Here is a 21,421-nt window from a genome sequence, read left to right as displayed (position 1 = left end):
TGATATCTACTTGATGCATAAGAATAACCTCCAGGATAACCTCTCGACTCTGTTTGGAATCTCTCAGCCATTGATACTTCGTCTCATTTCTGTTGACGTTTTCTTGAATGTCGACAATCAGATTACTGAGGATGGTCTTCTTCTCCAAGTAGGTGGGGCAAATAGTCAAAAATGTTTTTAGGAATATTGTTTCAGTGGAGGGAAAAAACCCTAGAGCAATTAAATTTCCATTAACCACAGAATGTATAAAAAATATTAGTGTATTTACAGATTGACCTGCTGTACTAAAGATTAATGAACTGTAGTGAAACACTGTCCACATGAATGAATAGCCCAATTGTAATGTTAACTGAAAAAAGCAAGTCGCACATGAATATATATGATATGAAACTATGAATATACAATTTAAAAGCATGTAAAACAGGGTGGTGCAACGGTGGCTCAGTGGAATAATTCTCACCTGCCATACCAGAGACCTGGGTTCAATTCCCAGAGCCTGCCTATGGCAAAAACAAAAACATGTAAAACAATACTAATAATTAATCATGAATTTATTAACAAAGTATATAAATGTATAGGAGAAGATAAATAACAAACTCAGAATAGATGTTAAGTAGGGATTGGCTGAATAATGGGAGATAGGACTTGACACATTTGTAGAGCAAGTCACAGGGGCCCCAACTGTTACTGTAAAGGTTTTCTTTTTCATGCTTCTGACATGTGTACTCACCTCTTTGTTATATTTTCTATACTTCTTTGTCTAAAATCTTTTCTAATTACAAAAAACAAAAACAAAGACAAAAAACGTTTCATTCCTTTCATATCCCTGACCTTAATGGTATGAAGCCTTTACTGTTATTCATCAGCAGTTGATGGTTGGAATACCAGGAGTCTACACTGAGGAGATGGTTCCATCTAGTGGAAAAAACATTGCAAGTATTCTCTGATGCATTCCTTTTGGGAAAGAAGAATAAAGAGGTGATAATTAACTTCCTTGTTTTTTATTTCACTAAAATTTGAGACAAAAGAAAAGGTTTTTAGAAATATTTAGTCTTGCCATTATTAAAATAATGATATAACTCTTCTAGACATTTAGTGCAGAGCTGCAGGGGTGAAATGGGTCCTTATTTCTGTCTAACTTGTGTTTGCATTTTGTTTTTCAGAAGGAGTTGAGCCTTCCAAGAAGAGGCAGCTTGTAAGTAGATGACTGTTACCATAATGATGATGATTATCGTAATTATCTCCTGCTTGGGAATCTCTCTTGGGAACTGCTCTCAACATTACTTGGAAGAACCCCATCTAAGAATATTTTTTCCTGTGGATTCCTATCTGGGCCAGAAAAGCTAGTGGGCTTGCCCATTTCTCCTGCTGAATCAGATCCTTTACTACCTTCATCCTGCCCTGCCTGAAATCCCTGTCTCTGTCTCAATTTCTGCCTGGCATTTTTGGGAAAGCTGTTACTTAAATATTTATCAGAGTCTTATGCTTGTCTTTTTTAGGTTTATTGGGTTTTGCAAAACATCAAATTTTTTGAGCATTTTAAAATTGAGAATATTGTCATCTTCATCTGTCCTGTAACATGATACGAGTAGGAGGCCAACTTTTCTGACAAGTTGGGGCAAGGGCAGCTAAGTTTGTGTTCTATGTTAGAATAGAATTTTCTTTCATCTGTTTATTCTTTGCTGGAGTCACCATTAAGGAAACTTGGTGAATAATCTTTTTCCCTGGATTTTGATCTCATATTTTCTTGGCCTGCTTTTTCTCTGTATGGGATTCAGAATTCTGTATAGGCAGATTGAAAATTTGGCTAATCTAGAATCATTTGGAATGCTTGCTAAATTTATTGAATTAGCATTTAGAATCTCCATATTGGGGCCCAATAATCTGTATTTCACACACTGTACACATACCTGTACCCACCAATTTTGCTAAGAAGCCAAATTTGGAATCACTAGGAAAATAGGGCTATGATAAAACAGTGGCTTTGAGACGTAAACGTATAAGATGCAATTAGGGAGGGGCACACAGTATTCATATTTATTTCATTTTATAAAACAAATAATATGAACAGGTGTTCATTTTACACATGATAGTTCATTTTATCCATGTGTAAAGAACTACACATGGTAGTTCCTTCTGTTACTGTCATTTTAGAGTTTTGTTTTTAAAAAATGCTCTAGTAATCAAGCTGTCCCCTAAGATTTTTGTAGAGCCTCTTTGCCTGACTTATGAAAGTTCATTGTGGTTTGATATAAAGAGACTCAAGTTATGAATCAGAAAACTGAAGATCGTGATACATGCTTTTTCTTTCTCATAAAGCCATTAGAAGGATCACTTGATATATGTAATTGTGCTTCCTTTCTTATAGTTTTATTCTGAAGTGTATTATTTTTTAGAATTCTTGTGAATATATTGGGTTGAATTTGGGTAGCTGAGCAAAACAGAATAAATGAAGTTCAGTAATTTTGGAGGCTATCAGTTGTTATGCTTTTCCATGTAATATAGTTGCTTTAAAAAGGGCAGGAACTGGAAAGGGATTTCCAGAACATGTGATATCGTGGCATTATATAAAATACACCTTCTTTTATTTCAGCCTCTGGCAGATGTTAATCTACTTTCTCAGTGGATTTTCCTATCTTGGATATGTTATACAAATGGAATCATACAATATATGGCCTTTGTGTCTGGCTTCTTTCACTTAGAATAATGTTTTCAAGATTCATTCATGTTATAGCATGTGTCCATACCTCCTTCCTTTTTATGACTGAATAATATTCCTTTGTAGAGATGGATAGGCCACATTTTGTTTATCCTTTCATTAGTTAATGGGCATTTGGTTTGTTTCTACTTTTTGACTATTGCAAATAGTGCTGTTATGAACATTGGTATACGAATATCTGAGTCCTTTTTTTAAAATTAATTAATTATTTATCACATAGTTGTATATTCATCATCATGATCATTTCTTAGAACATTTGTATCAATTCAGAAAAAGAAATAAAAAGAAAACAGAAAAAATTCATACATACTATACTCCTAACCCGTCCCTTTCATTGATCATTTGCATTTCAATCTACTAAATTTATTTTAACATTTGTTCCCCCTATTATTTCTTTATTTTTAATCCATATGTTTTACTCATCTGTCTATAAGGTAGATAAAAGGAGCATCAGACACAGGGTTCTCACAATCACACAGTCACATTGCAAAGGCTGTATCATCATCTTCAAGAAACATGTCTAGTAGAACACAACTCTACGTTTTCAGGCAGTTCCTTCCAGCCTCTATTAAACCTTAACTAAAAAGGTGCTATCTATTTAATGTGTAAGAATAACCTCTAGGATAACGTCTCGACTCTGTTTGGAATCTATCAGCCATTGACACTTTATTTTGTCTCATTTGTCTCTTCCCTCTTTCGGTTGAGAAGGTTTTCTCAATCCCTTGGTGCTGAGTCCCAGCTCATTCTAGGATTTCTGTCCCATGTTGCCAGGAAGGTCCACACCGCTGGGAGTCATGTCCCACCTAGAGAGGGGAAAGGCAGTGAGTTTGCTTGTCATGTTGGCTGAGAGAGAGAGGCCACATCTGAGCAACAAAAGAGGTTCTCTTGGGGGTGTGAGTCCTTGTTTTTAATGATTTGGAGAACATATCTATGTGTGGACTTGCTGGGTCACATAGTAAGTAACCCTGTATTTAACCTATTGAGGAACTGCCTCTATTTTCCCTAGTGGCTGCACCATTTAAAATTCCCATCAGTGATGTAAGTTCCAATTTCTCCACATCCTCACTAACATTTGTTATTTTGTTTATTTTATTTTAGCCATCCTAGTGAGTGTGAAGTGGTGTTTCATTGATTTGATGTGCATTTCCCCAGTGGCTAATGGCCAATATTGTTGGCCATTTGTATGTCTTCTTTGTAGAAATGTCTATTCAAATTGCTTGAGTGGTTTTTGTTTTTTTAATTGGGTTACTTGTCTTTTCATTGTTGTAGAGTTCCTAATATATTCTGGATTCTAGACCTCTATCGGATATATGATTTGCAAATATTTTCTCCCATTTTGTGGATTGTCTTTTCACATTCCTGTTCTTTGATGCACAAAGTTTTAAACTTTGATGAAATCCAACTTATCTACTTTTTCTCTGATTACTTATACTTTTGGTGACATATCTAAGAAACTGTTGCCTAATCCAGGATCAAGATGATTTGTACTCATGTTTCCTTCTAAGAGCTTTATATAAAGTTTTAGTTCTTACATTTAAGTCTTTGATCCATTTTGTGCTTATATATAGAATGAGGTTGGGGTCCAAATTAATTCTTTTGCATGTGCCTATTCAGTTGTCCCTGCATCACTTGTTGAAAAGACTATTCTTTCCTCAATGAATGATTGTCCTAGGTTTTAACAAGGTTGCTTTGCCTGCTCATAGCAGGACGGCAGGACTGCAAGCAGGAAAGTAAAGTTAGGAAGTCATTACAATATCAATTCAAGATAATGGTAGCTTAGGCAGCTGGTAGTAGCCAAGGTGATAAAAAAGTGGTCAGAGTCTGGAAAAGAGAGCTGGCAAGAATTGTTTATAGTTTAGTTTTGGTATGTGAGGGATCAAGAGGAATTGAGGGTGACTGTAAAGTTTTAATGTTGAGTAGTTAGCTGGATGTAGTTGCCATTTACTGAGTGAAGTAGAGAATATAGTGAGTGAAGCAGGGTGTTGCTGGTTTGTTTTTGTTTTGGTGGGGGCAGAAATGGAGGTCATTAGAAAAATTAAGACTTTGAGGCTTGTTTGACATTCAAGAAGGAATGTTGATTTAGAAAATTGGATGGATGTATGAATCTGGGTATCAAGGGAGAGTTCTGATCTGGAGATACACATTTGGGAATTGACAGAATATAGATGATATTTAAAGCCATGAGATTGGATAAGATCACTGACTGAAATACTGCTCAAATATGGTCAGCTGACTGGCGATGGTCCATGAATTGTTTGTTTTCAGTCTGCAATTATCAGTCTACAGTGAATTAAGTACAGAAATTTAGGATAAGAATTTAGAAACTTCAATATCAGTTTGACATTTTTCCAGCCTTCAAGCATTTGATTCTTTTTCTAATCAATCATTTTTATGTATTTTGCAGTGATTTGCAATGGATTGGAATTAGAAAAGCCACAAAATATTCAGGAAGTCAGCTTTAGTCACCTTAGGAAAGAGAGCTAAATTCCAGTATGGGGAAGGAGAGCACCATCCATGCTTGCCATGATAAGGGCTCTGTTGGGGCAAGTTGGTCATGAAAGTTTTTTGGCCTGGCTCATACTATATATTTTAGTTGTAACTTCCTGAAATTAAGTAATTTTCATTTTTAGAAAGCTATTGCATAATAAACCCAGCTGGATATATTTTTTTAATGCATTAAAAAATCTAGTCAGACTTAGAGGAATTGATACTTTGTTGAAAATGCACTTATCTGTCAAAAAAGAGCTGAAAGAAAATAAAGCTCCGTTATTTGTATTTGTTTATCCAAATATAAGAGTATATTGCTTTTTCTTAATAGAAACAGCTCTGAATCCGTTGCCTGATTCTGTAGGGGGTGGGGGGCTCTCCTTGGAAATTCCTTTCAAATAAGGATATTTATTTTGGTTGGAATATCTATGCTAGTCCCTAGGCCCTACATTTGCGAGTTTAATGTCAATAATGTTTATATCTCTAGCTGCCCAGAAATTTAAGATATTCATTAGTAAGCCTATTATAACTTCAGTTAATTGCTTTCATATTTCATCAAATGCCTTTGCTTTATGTCTTAGAAACTGCCAGCATGGAGGTAAAGAATAGCCTAGAGGAGAGAAGTGATAGCTGTAGCACCTGTCTTGGTGAATGTGCTATATATGAGTGTGTGTATGTAGATATTGCTGGCCTTTATTCTTAGAGTCCTTGGAGATGGTAATCCTTTTGCACTTTTGGCTTACTCATTTGAACAGTGGACTTGGATACCAGATGCTAGATAAAAGTAAAGGCAAAGTGACTGCAGTGCTAGGCAGTGGAGTAGGAGCTATTCCTAAGCTCAAGATGTGATATGTGAAACTTCACTTCTGGGGAAATGACAACAGTATCATGTACTCTTCCGCTTTGATGTATATTGATACATTTGCATGGATAAAATGTTTCTGGAAAATGTGCTAAAAAGAGATACCACCTGCTATACACAGTAACCCTTTGTATGATATCAGTGGTGCCTGATTCAGGGCTTTACTTTCTCTGTGTATCTTTGAAAATCAGGAAGTTTTAGTACCTTTAAGGATTGTCAAGGCAAAAGTAATACCTTTGATTTTAAAAAAAAAATTTTTTTTTAATTTAAGAGCCTGTCTTTTATTATTGGGCTTTTATAGGAGATGATTTCACGTGAATTCTTTACTTCTCCAGTAGAAAGGCAGGGCACGGGTCTGCAAGGATGGAGCAGTGGAATTTGTAGGGGTCAGCTGGGATAGAGCAATAATCATCACTAATTTCCCTACTGGAACCATCTCCTTGTTTGAAAAAAAAAAAAGGGTACTTTATACATAGGACCGGAAAATCCTTGAGAGTCCCTTTTTGATATTGTTATGCTGAGAATGGTTGTTATGGTAATTATCCATACATTTATGACTCTAGACCTTGCAACTGACAATTCAGTATAATTTACTTAGATGCCTTAGCGACATCTCAACCTCAGCGTTTATAAAACTGAAAGCATTATCTTTCTCCAAAACCTGTTTCTCCTCTAGCTTACTAATTGGCACCACTTTCTTAAGCTAGAAAATTTGATAGTTTTGTTACCTTTCTCTTCTTCCTTCATATCCATGTTTAATCATTCACCATGTTTTTTAACTGTTAATTTCACCAAATAACTCTTAATTTCATCTACTTATTTTTATGACCACTACTGTCATATTATCCAAGCCATTGTAATCTCTTGCCTCTGCTGCCACTGTAATTTAATTGGTTTCCCTTTGTTTAATATTGCTCACCCCCAGTCCACTCATCCAGCATACAATGGTCAGAGAAATCTTTTTGAAATGCAGAATTGATTATTAGACTTTTATTTAAACTCCTTCCATGAATTTTTTATTTCTGTTAGGATCACATCTGAAAGTCTTGCCATGGTCCATAAAGCTATCTTCATGATCTCATTCCTGTCTTTATCTCCATATTTTGCGTAATATGTCCCCTATGCCTGGAATGTTTCTCCCCCTTCTATACCTGTCTAGCTCCTACTTAATTTTAAATCTCAATATATGTCTCATTTCCTCATGAAAAGTTTTTCTGACAAACCCTGATGTTCCTAGACTAGGTTGAGTCTCATAGAACCATACTTGTGTTAAACCCTGTACTTTTCCTTCATTGCTCTTACAGCAACTGTAAATAAAGAATTGTGGAATTATTTGCTTGTCTTCTCCCACTGGATGGTAAGCTTTATTAGATCAGGACCATGTTGTATGAACAATACTGCATCCCCAGAGCCTAGTATAGAGTTCAACACATAGCAGACAATCATTTAGGCCTATTCCTAACATTTATGTAGACTGGAACAAGAATACAAATGTAGATATAATTATTTAAGAATTTAAATCAAGCTAACCAAATGTGAAATAATATATGTTCTATCTTCCTATCCTGAGAAATAAAGTTTCATAGTAAAAAAAAAATGTGTAAAGCTATTCATTTTTGAACTGTGAACACATGTTAAATATTTTATTTAACTCATTATTAATAAGGAAATTGGGTAAATATTACAGTTAGTTCAGAGGAGAAGTGAAGGAAGCACAAATTTACGTGGAGCAAAGGAATGTTGAATTGGATTTACAAATGGTTAGGAAACTGGATTTTCCCATGGGGAGGAGAGGTCAGTTGAACCTCTACTTTACAGAATTTATTTGCATGTCTGTAGACTAGAATTATTTTGCACTGCTATCAGTTATCTACAGTTTAAGATTTGTAAACTAACTCAAAGGCTATAAAAGATTAGAATCAGATAACCTAGAAGAGTGTCTAAAGAATGCATGGTTTTCCATTGGAAACACCCAGTAATTGGTTTCTCCTTCTACCTTTCATCTAAAATAAAAAGAAATACTATTCTTGATCACATAACAAGCTAGTCTGACATTATTAGGTCTGACATTATTTACATAAATTGTAGCAAGAATGTTAACTTAAATATAGGCCTTCTTGAATTTGCTTTGCTGGAAATTGTTATAAAGAATTTCAGATTAGGAAATCCAGGAAACAAAGCAGAGAGGGTGAATTTCTTTCTTCTCACGACCACCTAACAGAAAGTGATTTTCTTTACCACCTAAAAGGTTGGACCCTGTAAAAGAAGGTATTAAACCAGTTTTCCTGGAACAGCTTTGTAAGTATTGGCTCCATGAAGTCAACTGTAGTTTCTTAAAAGTGGTTTGTCAGCTGATTAAATGAACATCATTCTGAAATACGACATTTCATGCAAGTCCTTGATTTCATAACCATTTTCTCCAATTATATTCTGATAAAAAGAAAACTAGATTCTTATTTAATTTATTCAAATAACTATATTGCTGTGAAAGTAAGGAGATTCAATAAGAGTCTCAATTCTGGAAGGTCAGTAAGAATTAGATATGATTTAGGAAGGTGTCATTTTACAAAAGCAAAGGCTACTAAGAAGAAAGAGAAAGGACTTCTTTATACATACAGAAAATAGACATTAAAACAGTATTCCAAGCAAAGAATTACCGTCACCCCTCATCGATTCATTCAGCCCTGTATAATTAATTCTCATTTCCCTGGATCTTGAGTTTGTAATCTGCTTCTCAGCTGAAAAGAGTTTTGGAAATTCTGACTCAATCCACTGACATGGCCTGGAAGTTGTCCAGTTGTTCAAGCAGTGCCATTAAAAGTCTGAATGATTTCTAAATGTTGTTAGTTAATTTTTTTTTAGTTAATAAAAAAAAAAAAGTCTGTACCCAAGAATCTATTCTTTGAAACGTCAGGAGCTTGAAAAACCTGCCACGGTTCTTTTCCACAGGGCTCTGAGAGGATCCTTTTTTGTTGAAGACAAATTCTGGTTTCTAGTCAATTGCAGAGCCTCCAAGCAAGCAAAAGGGTAAAACAAAAATAGCTGTGGTATTGGTAAGTTTTAAATTTGAAAGATCTGGGTGGACCAAGGTGGCTCAGCAGGCAGAGTTCTTGCCTGCTGTGCTGGAGACCTGGGTTTGATTCTAGGTGCCTGCCCGTGACAAAAAAAGGAAAGATCTGATGACAGTTCTTAGTAAGAATAATACAGCTGACAAGGTAAATTAGGTTGTTTCTGTGGCAGGCAAAATAGTAATAATAAAACCAGTCCAGAAAACTTTTAGACAAAAATGTCTCTAAGGGTAGTTATTTTAAAAAACAGTGTTATATCTGATTTATAAAGCATGGATGAACATAATTTTCCAAGAGGAAAATTTCTTTCTATATATCATATAATAATGTCATAACACATATAGTATACCAAAAATATTCTAAGAATACCAAGTAAACAGATTTATTGAATCTGGAGTAAGTTCTGGACATCTATATTTTTACAAAAGTCCATTGCCTTAGAAGATACTAAGTTCAAAATTTAAAACTAAGGTTGTTACCAAATAAGCATTTAAAAAAATAACTCAAATTATGGACAGTAACACTCATTTGTTGTTGCCTGATATCTGGAATACCATCAGGACTCACATAGAACCAAATTATGGACATTGAAGGCATTGAGTAAATCTCTAGGAACATCCCATAAATCATATTTTCTGAAATATTTATATCAGTACTATTTTACCTGTACATATTTGAGCGAGGGAAGACAGAGCAACTCTTCTGATTTGACAGGTCTTCCCATGAAATTCATTCATAGTAATATGTCAAACAAGCCTAATTATATCTAGCATTGCATTATAAAAAGGTGAAAGAACACATCTTTGTGATTTTTCCAGGGCCCAATGAGTAATCTCAAAAAAGTTTTACATGTTAAAAATATACTGAAAAAAAATATATATATACATATGTATACTGAAAAGTTTTTTTTTTCCTATATATAAGATCTGATTTGGGGAAAATCCAAAAAAAAACAGTGGAGACACTTGGTCATGGTGCCTGAGAAGTAATACTTGTTTATTATTTAACCAAAGTAGCAATAAATCATTTAAAAATAAATATAGAAGGTAAAATGATTCTAAAGGACCATGGCTTTTCCATGAGGAAACTTAGTTTGTTTTCTTAAATAATTAAGGATATAATAAGCACAGAAAATTATTCTGATAAGATGTAAAATATTTATTTAGGCAAATTACACAGAGAAAAAGAATAACCTTTCATATTATGGGTGATGGCCATTAACAGTAAACCTAGGAAACTGTAGTTTCTTAGGCTGCTCAAGCAGATACCATGAAATAGGTCATCTGGTTAAAAATGGGAATTTATTATCTTATGATTTTGAGGCTAAAAGAAAGTCCAAATCAAGGTGTCAGGATGATTAGGGGTGCAAGGGTAGTTCAGTGGTAGAATTTTTGCCTGCCATGCAGGAGGCCTGGGTCCAATCCCTGGTCCATGCACTTCCCAAAACAAAGATTTTCAACATACAGTGCTGTCATAATGGGATACTCACAAGGAAAAAGAATGAAATGTGACCCCTGCCATACAGAATACCAAGAAAAAAAGTTGAAAAAGATGATCCATTTCCCCAAAGACGTGTTCTGGGGTTCGCTACAGGTGATCTTTGGTCTTAGCTTGTCACATGGCAAGGTGCATGGCTGTGTTGCAGCTACTGGTCTGTTCCTTATCTTTCTGTGAAACTTCAGCTTCTTGCTTTCTTGGCTTTCTCTCCATCTGCCTGAATTTCACTCCACTTATAAATGACTCAAGTAATAGTATTAAGACCCTTTCTGATTGAGGTGGGCCACACGTTCTTAACTATTACCTTGTCTAAAGGTTTTTATACAAAGGGTTAACACCCACAGGAATGGATTATATTTAAGAACATGTTTTTCTAGTTTACATACAGCTTCAAAGCACCATACTGGCCTATCAAAATTGAGCAAATTTTGCTAACATAGTAATCATTTCATAGCTTTTCAGACTCAGATTGAATTTTATAATAATACTAAAGATGTTATAAAGTGTTCTTGTCTGCTAGCTGCTAGAATGCAGTATACCAGAAACAGAACGACTTTTACAAAATGGAATTCAGTAAGTTGCTAGCTTATAGTTCTAAGGCCGAGAAAATGTCCCAATTAAAGCAAGTCTATAAAAATGTCCAAGCTATGGCATCCAGGGAAAAGTACCTTGGTTCCAGAAGGCCAGTGACATTAAGTGTTTTTCTCTCAACATGGGGAACATGGCAACAGTCTGCTAGTTTTTCTCTCCCAGCTGCCCCTGGGGCCTTTTCCTTCTTCATCCCCAAAGGTTGCTGGCTGGTGAACTCTGCTTCTCTTGGCTATGTCATTCTGTTGACCTCCTCTGCTCTCACAGAATCTCCAAAGGTCGCTGGCTGGTGGACTCTGGTTCTCTCTGCCTCATGGCTCTGCTCGGCTCTGCTGTGGCTTTCTCGTCATTCTCAAAAGGGCATTTTCTCCAAAAATGTCTCCTCTCTTAGAGGATCCCAGTAAACTAATCAAGACCCATGTAGAATGGGTGGAGACACATCTCCATCTAATTAAGTTTAATACCTATAATATAATTGATTGGGTCACATCTCTGTGGGGATAACCTAATCAAGTTTCCAGCCTATAGTGCTGAATAGGGATTAGAAGAAACTGTTGCTTCCACAAGATTGGTTAGTCTTAAAACGTGCTTTTCTAGGGTACATAAATCCTTTCGAACCGGCACATAAACACACAGTGCATTTATCATTGATATCTTTAAATGAATTGATAAGCATTTTTAAAATTTTTCAGTTTCTATTTCCAATTCAGTACTTTGAGGGTTTAGTCCTCAACAAATTTTGTTTGATGATTAACAAATATGTACATCCATATAGCCACCACCACAATCAAGATATGGAACATTTTTATTAACCCAAAATAGTCCTCCTGTCTTTTTGCAGTATATTTCTTTTTCTGCCTTGTGGCCCACTTCTATTCATCTGTTCTTTGGCACTATTCATTAATTTTGCCTGTGACACAATTTCTTATCAATGAAAATCATACAGTATCTACTCTTTTAGTATCTAGTTTCTTTCACTCAGTGTGTTGTTGAGATTCATCTTTGTTTCTGTAAATAATGCTAAGTAGTATTTCCTGGTGTGAATATACCACTGTTTGTTTATCCATTCACCTGTTGATGGACGTTTAGGTTGTTTCCAATTCTGGGATATCATGATGAAGTTGCTATGACTATTCACATACAAGTCTTTTATGAGTATATGTTTTCATTCATCTTGGGTGTGTACCCGGATATCATAAAAACAATTTCCCAATCTTGCTGCCACCAGTGGGGAATAACTTATCTGCACTAATCAACCCAAAACAAAACTTAGTTATATAGAGGAAGACTAAAATTAGAAAATTGAGAGTTAGCAAAGTTCTCTTGCAGCTTCAGATTCACCTCTGGGAGCCAAGAAAAGTTGTATCTGTGCTTAAGTAGCTCATTTGAGGTACTATGTAAGGTGAATTCATTGGGCATCTCAGCAGAAGAGAAAAACTCTTTAATAAATGTTTCCAAAATAAGGTAAATCAATGTTTTAGTCTGCCAAAGCTGCCAGAATGCAACACACCAGAGATGGATTGGCTTTTAATAAAAGGAGATTTGTTTAGTTAAAAACATATAGTTCTTCAGAGGAAAGGCAGCTAACTTTCAACTGCGGTCTTCCTTACAGGGGAAGGCACAGGGCGATCTCTACTGGCCTTCTCTCCAGGCCTCTGGGTTCCAACAACTTTCCCTGGGGTGATTCCTTTCTGCATCTCCAAAGGCCTGGGCTGAGCTGTGAGTACTGAGATGAAGTATGCTGAGCTGCTTGGGCTGTGCTGCCGTTGAGGTCTCTCATTTAAGCATCCAGCCAATTAAATCAAACATCATTCATTGCAGCAGGTATGCGCCCTAGCCGACTGCAGATGTAATCAGTGACAGATGAGCTTCACCTGCCATTAGCTCATGTCCACAGCAGTAGAACTAGGCACCTTCACCTGGCCAAGTTGATACCTGAACCTAACTACAATCAGTCTCTCATTCAGATATAAAATAAAAACATTTCAATATTCAAAAAAAAAAAACCCTCATCATTCATGAGGAAACCAGACAAATGTTAGAACCAGTTCTATTATAATATTTTATGTGATTGCAAGTTGGCAAAATATTAAAGACAGTTTAATTAATATTGCACACATCTAGGTGTTTGAGTAAGGAAATAAAGGCAAACAATTCATAGATTATTAGTATGGAAAATACTTTTTCTTGACTATATTTCAGCAAAATCACAGGCTTTGTGGCTTAATTGTGTTTTTCATGTTTGTCTTTTGGTTTTACTTCAGCACTAACAATTTTGTGATCAAGATTTTTTTTAATAAACTGCGTTCCTTTGACAATAATGCCAATATAAACAAAATTTCTTGAAGCATTTTATTTCTTCGTTGGGTATGTGTGCGTGTGTTTAAGTTCTGTTTGGAAGTTACTTGTTTGCTTAATTGGAATTGGCAAAAAAAAAAAATCATGAAGCAACTTAGAAATGAGCCACAGATTTTTGCACATCAAACTTTGTAGTGGATAAACTTTGTAATGATAAATTACTGTTGTTATAGAAAATATTATCTAAGTATTGATATCATGTTATAAATTGCTAACATTTCTAAGGCAGTTTTAACCCTCTCTTAAAGCAATGTCTAGGCCCATCTTTTGAGATCTCCTTCTTTTATCTCTTCGGTGTTGGGCTATTATAGAAAAAACTAACGATAGCAGTATAATCAGACTTAAACTTTGATCTTTGACCCTAAAGAAGTCTATTCAAATCATTTAGGGGATTATTTGTATGTGAATCTTAATATTTATTTATGGGTTGGACATATTCTAAGTTGACCCACATGGCTCCCTCCTCCTAGTGTTCATACCTTTGTGTAATCCGTCCCTGAATCCTTGAGTGTGGCCAGGACTTGTGACTTGCTTCTAAAATGTTTGCACTCATTTATACTCCTAACAGCATTGCCGAGAGCTCTAATTGACCCATATTCTTGTCAATAAAAAATTTTATGGTCAGCAAATTTTAGCTATTCTAGTGGGTGTGCAGTGGTTTCTCATTGTGGTTTTAACTTGCATTTCAGATGGAAAATGACGTTGAGCATCTTTTTCATGTTCTTAATGACGTTTTATTTATTGACTTATAAAAGTTGTCTATGTATTCCACATCTTTTGTTAGACGTATGTACTGTGACTATTTCCCCTGGTCAATGACTTGCCTTTTCCTTTCTGGAATGATGTCTTTCAAAGAGCATATGGTCTTAATTTTGATGTTGTTCAATTTGTGAGTTTTTTAGATTAGTACTTTCTGTGTTCTAAGAAATCTTTGTTCACCCCAACATCATGAAGATTGTCTCCGATTTTTCTTATAGACATTTAATAATTTTAGCTTTTATGCTTGGGTTTTAATCCCTTTTGAATTCATTTTTGATTATGGTATGAGAAAGTGATTTTTACTTTCATTTATTTTTGTTTGTTTCTTTTTTTATATATTATATATTATTCCAGCACCATTTGTTATAAATTTTAGCCTTTACCCATAGAATTACCTTGGCACCTATGTCTGAAGTCAAATGACCATGTTAAGTTTAGGTCTGTTTTTGAGCTCTCTATTTTGTTCCATTGATCTATTTGTCCAATATTATGTCAGTATCATACTTTTTATTTTATTTTATGGTTTTAATTTAAAACATTTTTATTGACATCTTCACACATGTACAGTCCATACATAATGTAACAATCAGTGGCTCACAATATCATCACATAGTTGTGTACTCCCCCTCATTGACCACTAGTATTTCAGTCTACCCAATTTATTTAACCCTTATCCTCTCTATTATTTATTTATTATCCATATTGTTTTACTCATCTGTCCATACCCTGGATAAAAGGAGCATCAGACACAAGATTTTTACAGTAACACAGTCACATTGTAAAAGCTGTGTTGTTATACAATCATCTTCAAGAATCTAGGCTACTGGAATACAGTTCAGCAGTTTCAGGTACTTCCCTCTAGTCACTCCAATACAACATAAACTAAAAAGGGATATCTATATAACACATAAGAATAACCTCCACGATAACCTCTCTACTCTGTTTGAAATCTCTCAGCCACTGAAACTTAATTTTACCTCATTTCTCTCTTCCCATTTTTGGTCAAGAAGGCTTTCTCAATCCCATGATGCCAAATCCCAGCGAATCTAGGGAGTTCTGTCCCACATTGCTAGGGAGATGTACATCCCAGGAGTCATGTCCCATATAGCAGAGGGAGCAGTGAGTTCACCTGCTGAGTTGGCTTAGAGAGAAAGCCCACTCTAAGCAACAAAAGAAGCTCTTGGTAGGTGACCCTTAGGCATAATTAAAGGTAGGTATAGCATATCCTTTGCAGGATTAAGTTTCATAAGGGCAAATCCCAAGATCAAGGACTCAGCCTATTGATTAGGTTGTCCCCGTGGCTTGTGAGAATATCAGGAATTCTCCAAATGGTGAAGTTGAATATTTCCTCCTTTCTCCCCAGTACCCCAAGGGAACTTTGCAAATATTTCTTTATTCATTGCCCTAATTACTCTGGGATATATCGGTGCATCACAGTAATCTGGACAAACCAATAAGATCTCAGGCCCTATTCGAGATTCCATAGTACCATATTATCTTGATTAGTTTTGAGTACATCTATAAATCAGGTATGTACATCCTCCAAATTTGTTTCTTTTCAAGACGGTTGTTCGGGGCTTTTTTTTTTTTCATTTCCATAAACTTTGGTTTATTCATATTTGTTTAGATCTTTTTTGTCCATGTTCTTGAGGGTTATTTTCTTGTTTATTTTTTTCAGATCAGAGTTATGTTGGCCTCATAAAATGAATTGGAAAAATTATTTCCACCATTATATTTTGAAAGTGTTTGTTCTAGTTTGCTAGCTGCCAGAATGCAATATACCAAAAACAGAATGGCTTTTTTTTTTTTTTACATGGGCACACACTGGGAATCGAACCCGAGTCCTCGTGCATGGCAGGCAAGTACTCTTACCTGCTGACAGAATGGCTTTTAAAAAGGGGAGTTTAATAAGTTGCTAGTTTACAGTTCTAAAACAGTGAAAATTTCCCAATTAAAGCAAGTCTATAAAAATGTCCAAATTAAAGCACCAACAAGAGGTTACCTTCATTCAAGAAAGGCCAATGAAGTTCAAGGTTTCTCTCTCAGCTGGGAAGGCACATGGCAAACATGGCGAAGTCTTCTAACTTCCTCTCCAGGCCTCTTGCATCATGAAGTTCCCCCAGGAGCGTACTCCTTCATCTCCGAAGGTTGCTGACTGGTGGACTCTGTAGTTATTGTATCTCTGCTGCTTTCATCTTCTCCTGCTCTCTCCAAAATGCTTCCTCTTTTCAGGGATTCCAGTAAACTAATCAAGACCCATGTGGAATGGGTGGAGTCACGTCTCCCTGTATTTAAAAGAAACACAATTGGGCGAGTCACAACTCCATGGAGATAATCTAATCAAGTTTCTGGCATGCAGTGCTGAATAAAGATTAAAAGAAATGGTTGCTCCCTCAAGATTGGTTAGGATTAAAACACGGCTTTTCTAGGGTATATAAATCCTTCAAACCAGTGCAGTGTTTCTGTACAATAAGAATTCATTTTTCCTTAAATATGTGCTAGGATTCACTGTTGAACCATCTGGGCCTGGAGGTTTTTTTAAATGGGAATGTTGTGATAGAATTCAATTATTTTTAATCCATAAAGTACTATTCATAATACCTCTATTTTCTTAAGTCAGGTTTGGCTACTTGTGTTTTTTGAGGAATTTGCCCATTTTATCTAAATTATAGAATTTATTGGTATAAGATGTTCATACTATTCTTTTATTATCCTTTAATATCTATAGATCTGTTGTGATATTTACATTTTATTTTGGATATTAGTAATTTGTGTTCTCCCTTTTTTTTCTTGATTTCAATTTCTAGGGTTTTAATCAATTTTCATAATATTTTAAAGAACTGACTTTTGGTTTTGTTAATTTTTTTGTTTCTTTTTTCCTGCTACCAAGTTCTACCTTTTTAAAACTAATTATTCTTTTCTTGTATTTTGAATTTAATTAACTCTTCTTCTTTTAGTTTTTAATGTGGAGGCTTTATTAGATTTGTGATCATCCTTTTTTCTCACCTAACCATCAAAAGGTATAAATTCCCCTGTAAGCACTGCTTTAGCTGCATCCTAGAAAGGTTGATATGTTATGTACCCATTATAATTTAATTCAAAATATTTTCTAATTTATTGTGTTTTTTTCTTTGGTCAGTAACTTATTTAGAAGATTGTGCTTTAAGTTCCAAATATTTAGGAATTTTTTAGTTATTTTATTATTACTGATTTTTAAATTTAATTCAGTTGTGGTCAGACAACACACCTCATAGAATTTCAATCTTTGAAAATTTCTTGAGACTTATTTTATGGCCCAGAATAAGGTCTTTTTGATGAATGTTCAATGTGTGCTTGATTAGCTGCCCAGACTAACCTCTGCTTCCTCTGCCTCCTCAGCTCAGTGGAACTCTGTGCTCAGCTTGAATTCTAATTCTCTGTGCCACCGTAAGAAAATTGTTCCCAGGTAGAGAGTGGGAATAATTGGGAACTCAGCTTTTTGAGTGTCCCTTCTTTCTGGTTTTGCATTCTTGTGTTGCCTGTTTCCCAGTGCCTAAAAACTGTTGTCGCATATGTTTTCTCTACTTTTGTGATAGTTTGTAGGAGGCAGTCTAGTCCTGTGCCTATAATTGACAGTTGTTTTTGTTGTTGTTCTTAAGTCAAAACCTGTACTTTTTGCAAGTGTAATGTAATGAACATTTTTTCATTTAGACTTTCACGTATTCTTCTAGTAGATAAACAATAAGTAGAACAAAGTTGTTAAACATGACTTTTGTCCTTGTTACAATCTATAAAACTGAGTAATATTTACTTTTAAAATTTTAGGTATGATTTTTCTTTTTCTTTATTATCAATGAAAATAATGATTTCATTTTGAAGTTCTTATCCTAGCCAATGGCCATTTGGTTCATTATTTTTTATCCATCTTATGTGTTCACCCATTTTAATATTACATTTCAAAATCATTTACATTAATAAATTGTCTTCTTTTCTTTGTGATTATTTTGCTATTAAACTATATACACAAAATCTTTGTATTTGGTGAAATATTGTATAGATAATATTCTTGGTTTTTTAAAAACTTTTTTATTGCATAATATATATACAAAGCAAAGAAATAAAAAAGCAATAGTTTTCAAAGTACTCTTCAACAAGTGCTTACAGGATAGATCCCAGAGTTTGTCATGGGCTACCGTACAATCCTCTCATATTTTTCTTTGTAGCTGCTCCAGAATATAGGAGGCTAGAGGGCTTAAATACTTTTTTATCATCACAATAGACTTTTTTTTCCTTTCTTTTTTTTTGTGAGCAATAACATTATATACAAAAAAGCTATAAATTTCCAAGCACAGCATTACAATTAGTTGTAGGACATATTTCAGACTTTGAAATGGGTTACAATTTCACAATTTTAGGTTTTTACTTCTACCTACTCTAAAATACTGGAGACTAAAACAGGTATCAACTTCATGATTCAGCATTCATATTCATTTGTTAAGTCCTATCTTCTACGTATAACTCCACCAACACCCTTGATCTTTCCATACCTCTCATTGGGGTTGTTTGGGCTATAGGAATTCTAAATTTTTGACATTGGGAGGGTCTGCCACTAATATGGGGTAGGGAGATGGAACTATCTGATGTTCTGCAGAGGCTGGGCTAGGTTTCAGGACTTCTCTGGACCAGAGTCCCATCTGGAGGTTGTAGGCTTCTGGAAAGTTACTTTAGTGCCTGGAACCCTTGTGGAATCTTATAAATTGCCCTAGGTTTTCTTTAGGATTGGCTGGAATGGTCCTGATTGGGGGTTGGCAGGTTATAATAGATAGCAAGGTCTCCCTGAAGCTTGCATAAGAGCAACCTCCAGAATAGCCTCTCGACTCTATTTGAACTCTCTCTGCCACTGATACTTTATTAATTACACTTCTTTCCCCCTATTTGACAGGATGTAATTGTTGAAACCATGGTGCCAGGTCTAGATTCATCCCTGGAAGTCATCTTCCACATCACCAGGGAGACTTTCACCCCTGGATGTGATGTCCCACATAAGGGTGAAGGCAATGATTTCACTTGCAGAGTTGGGCTTAGAGAGACTGAGGACACATCTGAGCAACAACAGAGGTCCTCCAGAAGAAACTCTTAGGCATGCCTATAGGTAGTTGAAGCTTCTCTACTACCTTTTTTTTTTTTTTTTTTTTTTTAAGGAAAGACAGAGAGAAGGAAGGAAGGATAGAAGGAAGGAAGGAAGGAAGAAAGGGAAACATTTTTAAACATTTTCTTGTTTTATTGTATTCTGTTTCTCCGTTTTTGTTACATGGGCTGGGGCCGGGAATCGAACCGAGGTCCTCCGGCATAGCAGGCAAGCACTTTGCCCGCTGAGCCACCGCGGCCCGCCTCTACTACCTTTTAAGCTTCACAAGAGTAAGCCTCATGATCAAGGGCATGGCCTATTGATTTGGGTGTCCCTCGAGTTTGACACAGTATCAAGGGATTCCCTGATGGTAAGGTTTAATAGTTCCATAGTCTTTCTCCCCTCTCTCAGAGGACTGCCAATATTTTTGATTATCTGCTTAATATACTCTAGGATGTTTCCAGGCATTACAATAATCTATACAGGATTAAAGGACCTCTTTCTCATTCTGTGCTCTCTGTGCTTCAGTTGTTCAAATGAGCTACACAGATAGGTTGAATTAGATTATGCACTACAGAAAATTTCAGTTCCAGATCAAATAAACCTTTCTTCCATTGGTCTCAAAGAGTATGTGTGGTTCTTAAAATACAAATGCTGTCTTCTTTACCCCTATGTTCTGAATTACTTTAACCCCAACCTGTTCAGCTTCGTTTTTATCTCTCAATTTAAGGTTATATATATAAAACAGCCTCTCAAAATCCAGAAATAATAATCACCACTCTGGACTTAATGTGTCTGCACTAAGAGTTTACAATCTAGGCCCCTGTTTTCTTTTTTTTTTTCTTTCTTTCTTTTACTTATTAAACATACCAACATACAAACACAAACATTCTTACCATATGATCATTCCATTCTACATATATAATCAGTAACTCACAATATCATCGCATAGTTGTATATTCATCATCATGATAATTTCTTAGAACATATCCATCAATTCAGAAAAAAATAAAAAGAAAAAATTCATACATACCAGATCCCTTACCCCCCGTTCATTCATCACTAACATTTCAGTCTACTAAATCTATTTTAACATTTGTTCCCCCTATGATTTATTTATTTATTTATTTATTTATTTATTTATTTATTATTTTTTATTAATTAATTAAAAAAAATTGACCCAACATTTAGAAATCATACCATTCTACATATGCAATCAGTAATTCTTAACATCATCACATAGATGCATGATCATCATTTCTTAGTACATTTGCATCGGTTTAGAAGAACTAGCCACACAACAGAAAAAGATATAGAATGATAATACAGAGAAAAAAAATAAAAGTAATAATAATAGTAAAAAACAAAAACCAAAACCTATAGCTCAGATGCAGCTTCATTCAGTGTTTTAACATGATTACTTTACAATTAGGTATTATTGTGCTGTCCATTTTTGAGTTTTTGTATCTAGTCCTGTTGCACAGTCTGTATCCCTTCAGCTCCAATTACGCATTATCTTACCCTGTTTCTAACTCTTACTGGACTCTGTTACCAATGACATATTCCAAGTTTATTCTCGAATGTCAGTTCACATCAGTGGGACCATACAGTATTTGTCCTTTAGTTTTTGGCTAGTTTCACTCAGCATAATGTTCTCTAGGTCCATCCATGTTATTACATGCTTCATAAGTTTATCCTGTCTTAAAGCTGCATAATATTCCATCGTATGTATATACCACAGTTTGTTTAGCCACTCTTCTGTTGATGGAGATTTTGGCTGTTTCCATGTCTTTGCAATTGTAAATAACGCTGCTATAAACATTGGTGTGCAAATGTCCGTTTGTGTCTTTGCCCTTAAGTCCTTTGAGTAGATACCCAGCAATGGTATTGCTGGGTCGTATGGCAATTCTATATTCAGCTTTTTGAGGAACCGCCAAACTGCCTTCCACAGTGGTTGCACCATTTGACATTCCCAC

At 35.2% G+C, this 21,421-nt stretch overlaps 1 protein-coding gene across 2 annotated transcripts in view; it reads left to right on the top strand.

The window, feature by feature from the left end:
- The window catches only part of MAST2 (microtubule associated serine/threonine kinase 2), a 434,887-nt gene that overhangs the window by 228,188 nt on the left and 185,278 nt on the right, over positions 1-21,421 (top strand). For both annotated transcript variants that reach the window (XM_077149799.1, XM_077149797.1), the window contains exon 4: positions 1,164-1,195. In XM_077149799.1, the coding sequence (XP_077005914.1) occupies positions 1,164-1,195 (32 nt within the window). The remainder of the gene's footprint in view (positions 1-1,163; positions 1,196-21,421) is intronic.

The sequence above is a fragment of the Tamandua tetradactyla genome, chromosome 2 (genome assembly GCF_023851605.1).
Source record: "Tamandua tetradactyla isolate mTamTet1 chromosome 2, mTamTet1.pri, whole genome shotgun sequence".
Classification (NCBI taxonomy): domain Eukaryota; kingdom Metazoa; phylum Chordata; class Mammalia; order Pilosa; family Myrmecophagidae; genus Tamandua; species Tamandua tetradactyla.
Note: the sequence above shows the minus strand (reverse complement) of the source record. Positions and strands in the feature narration are given on the sequence as shown.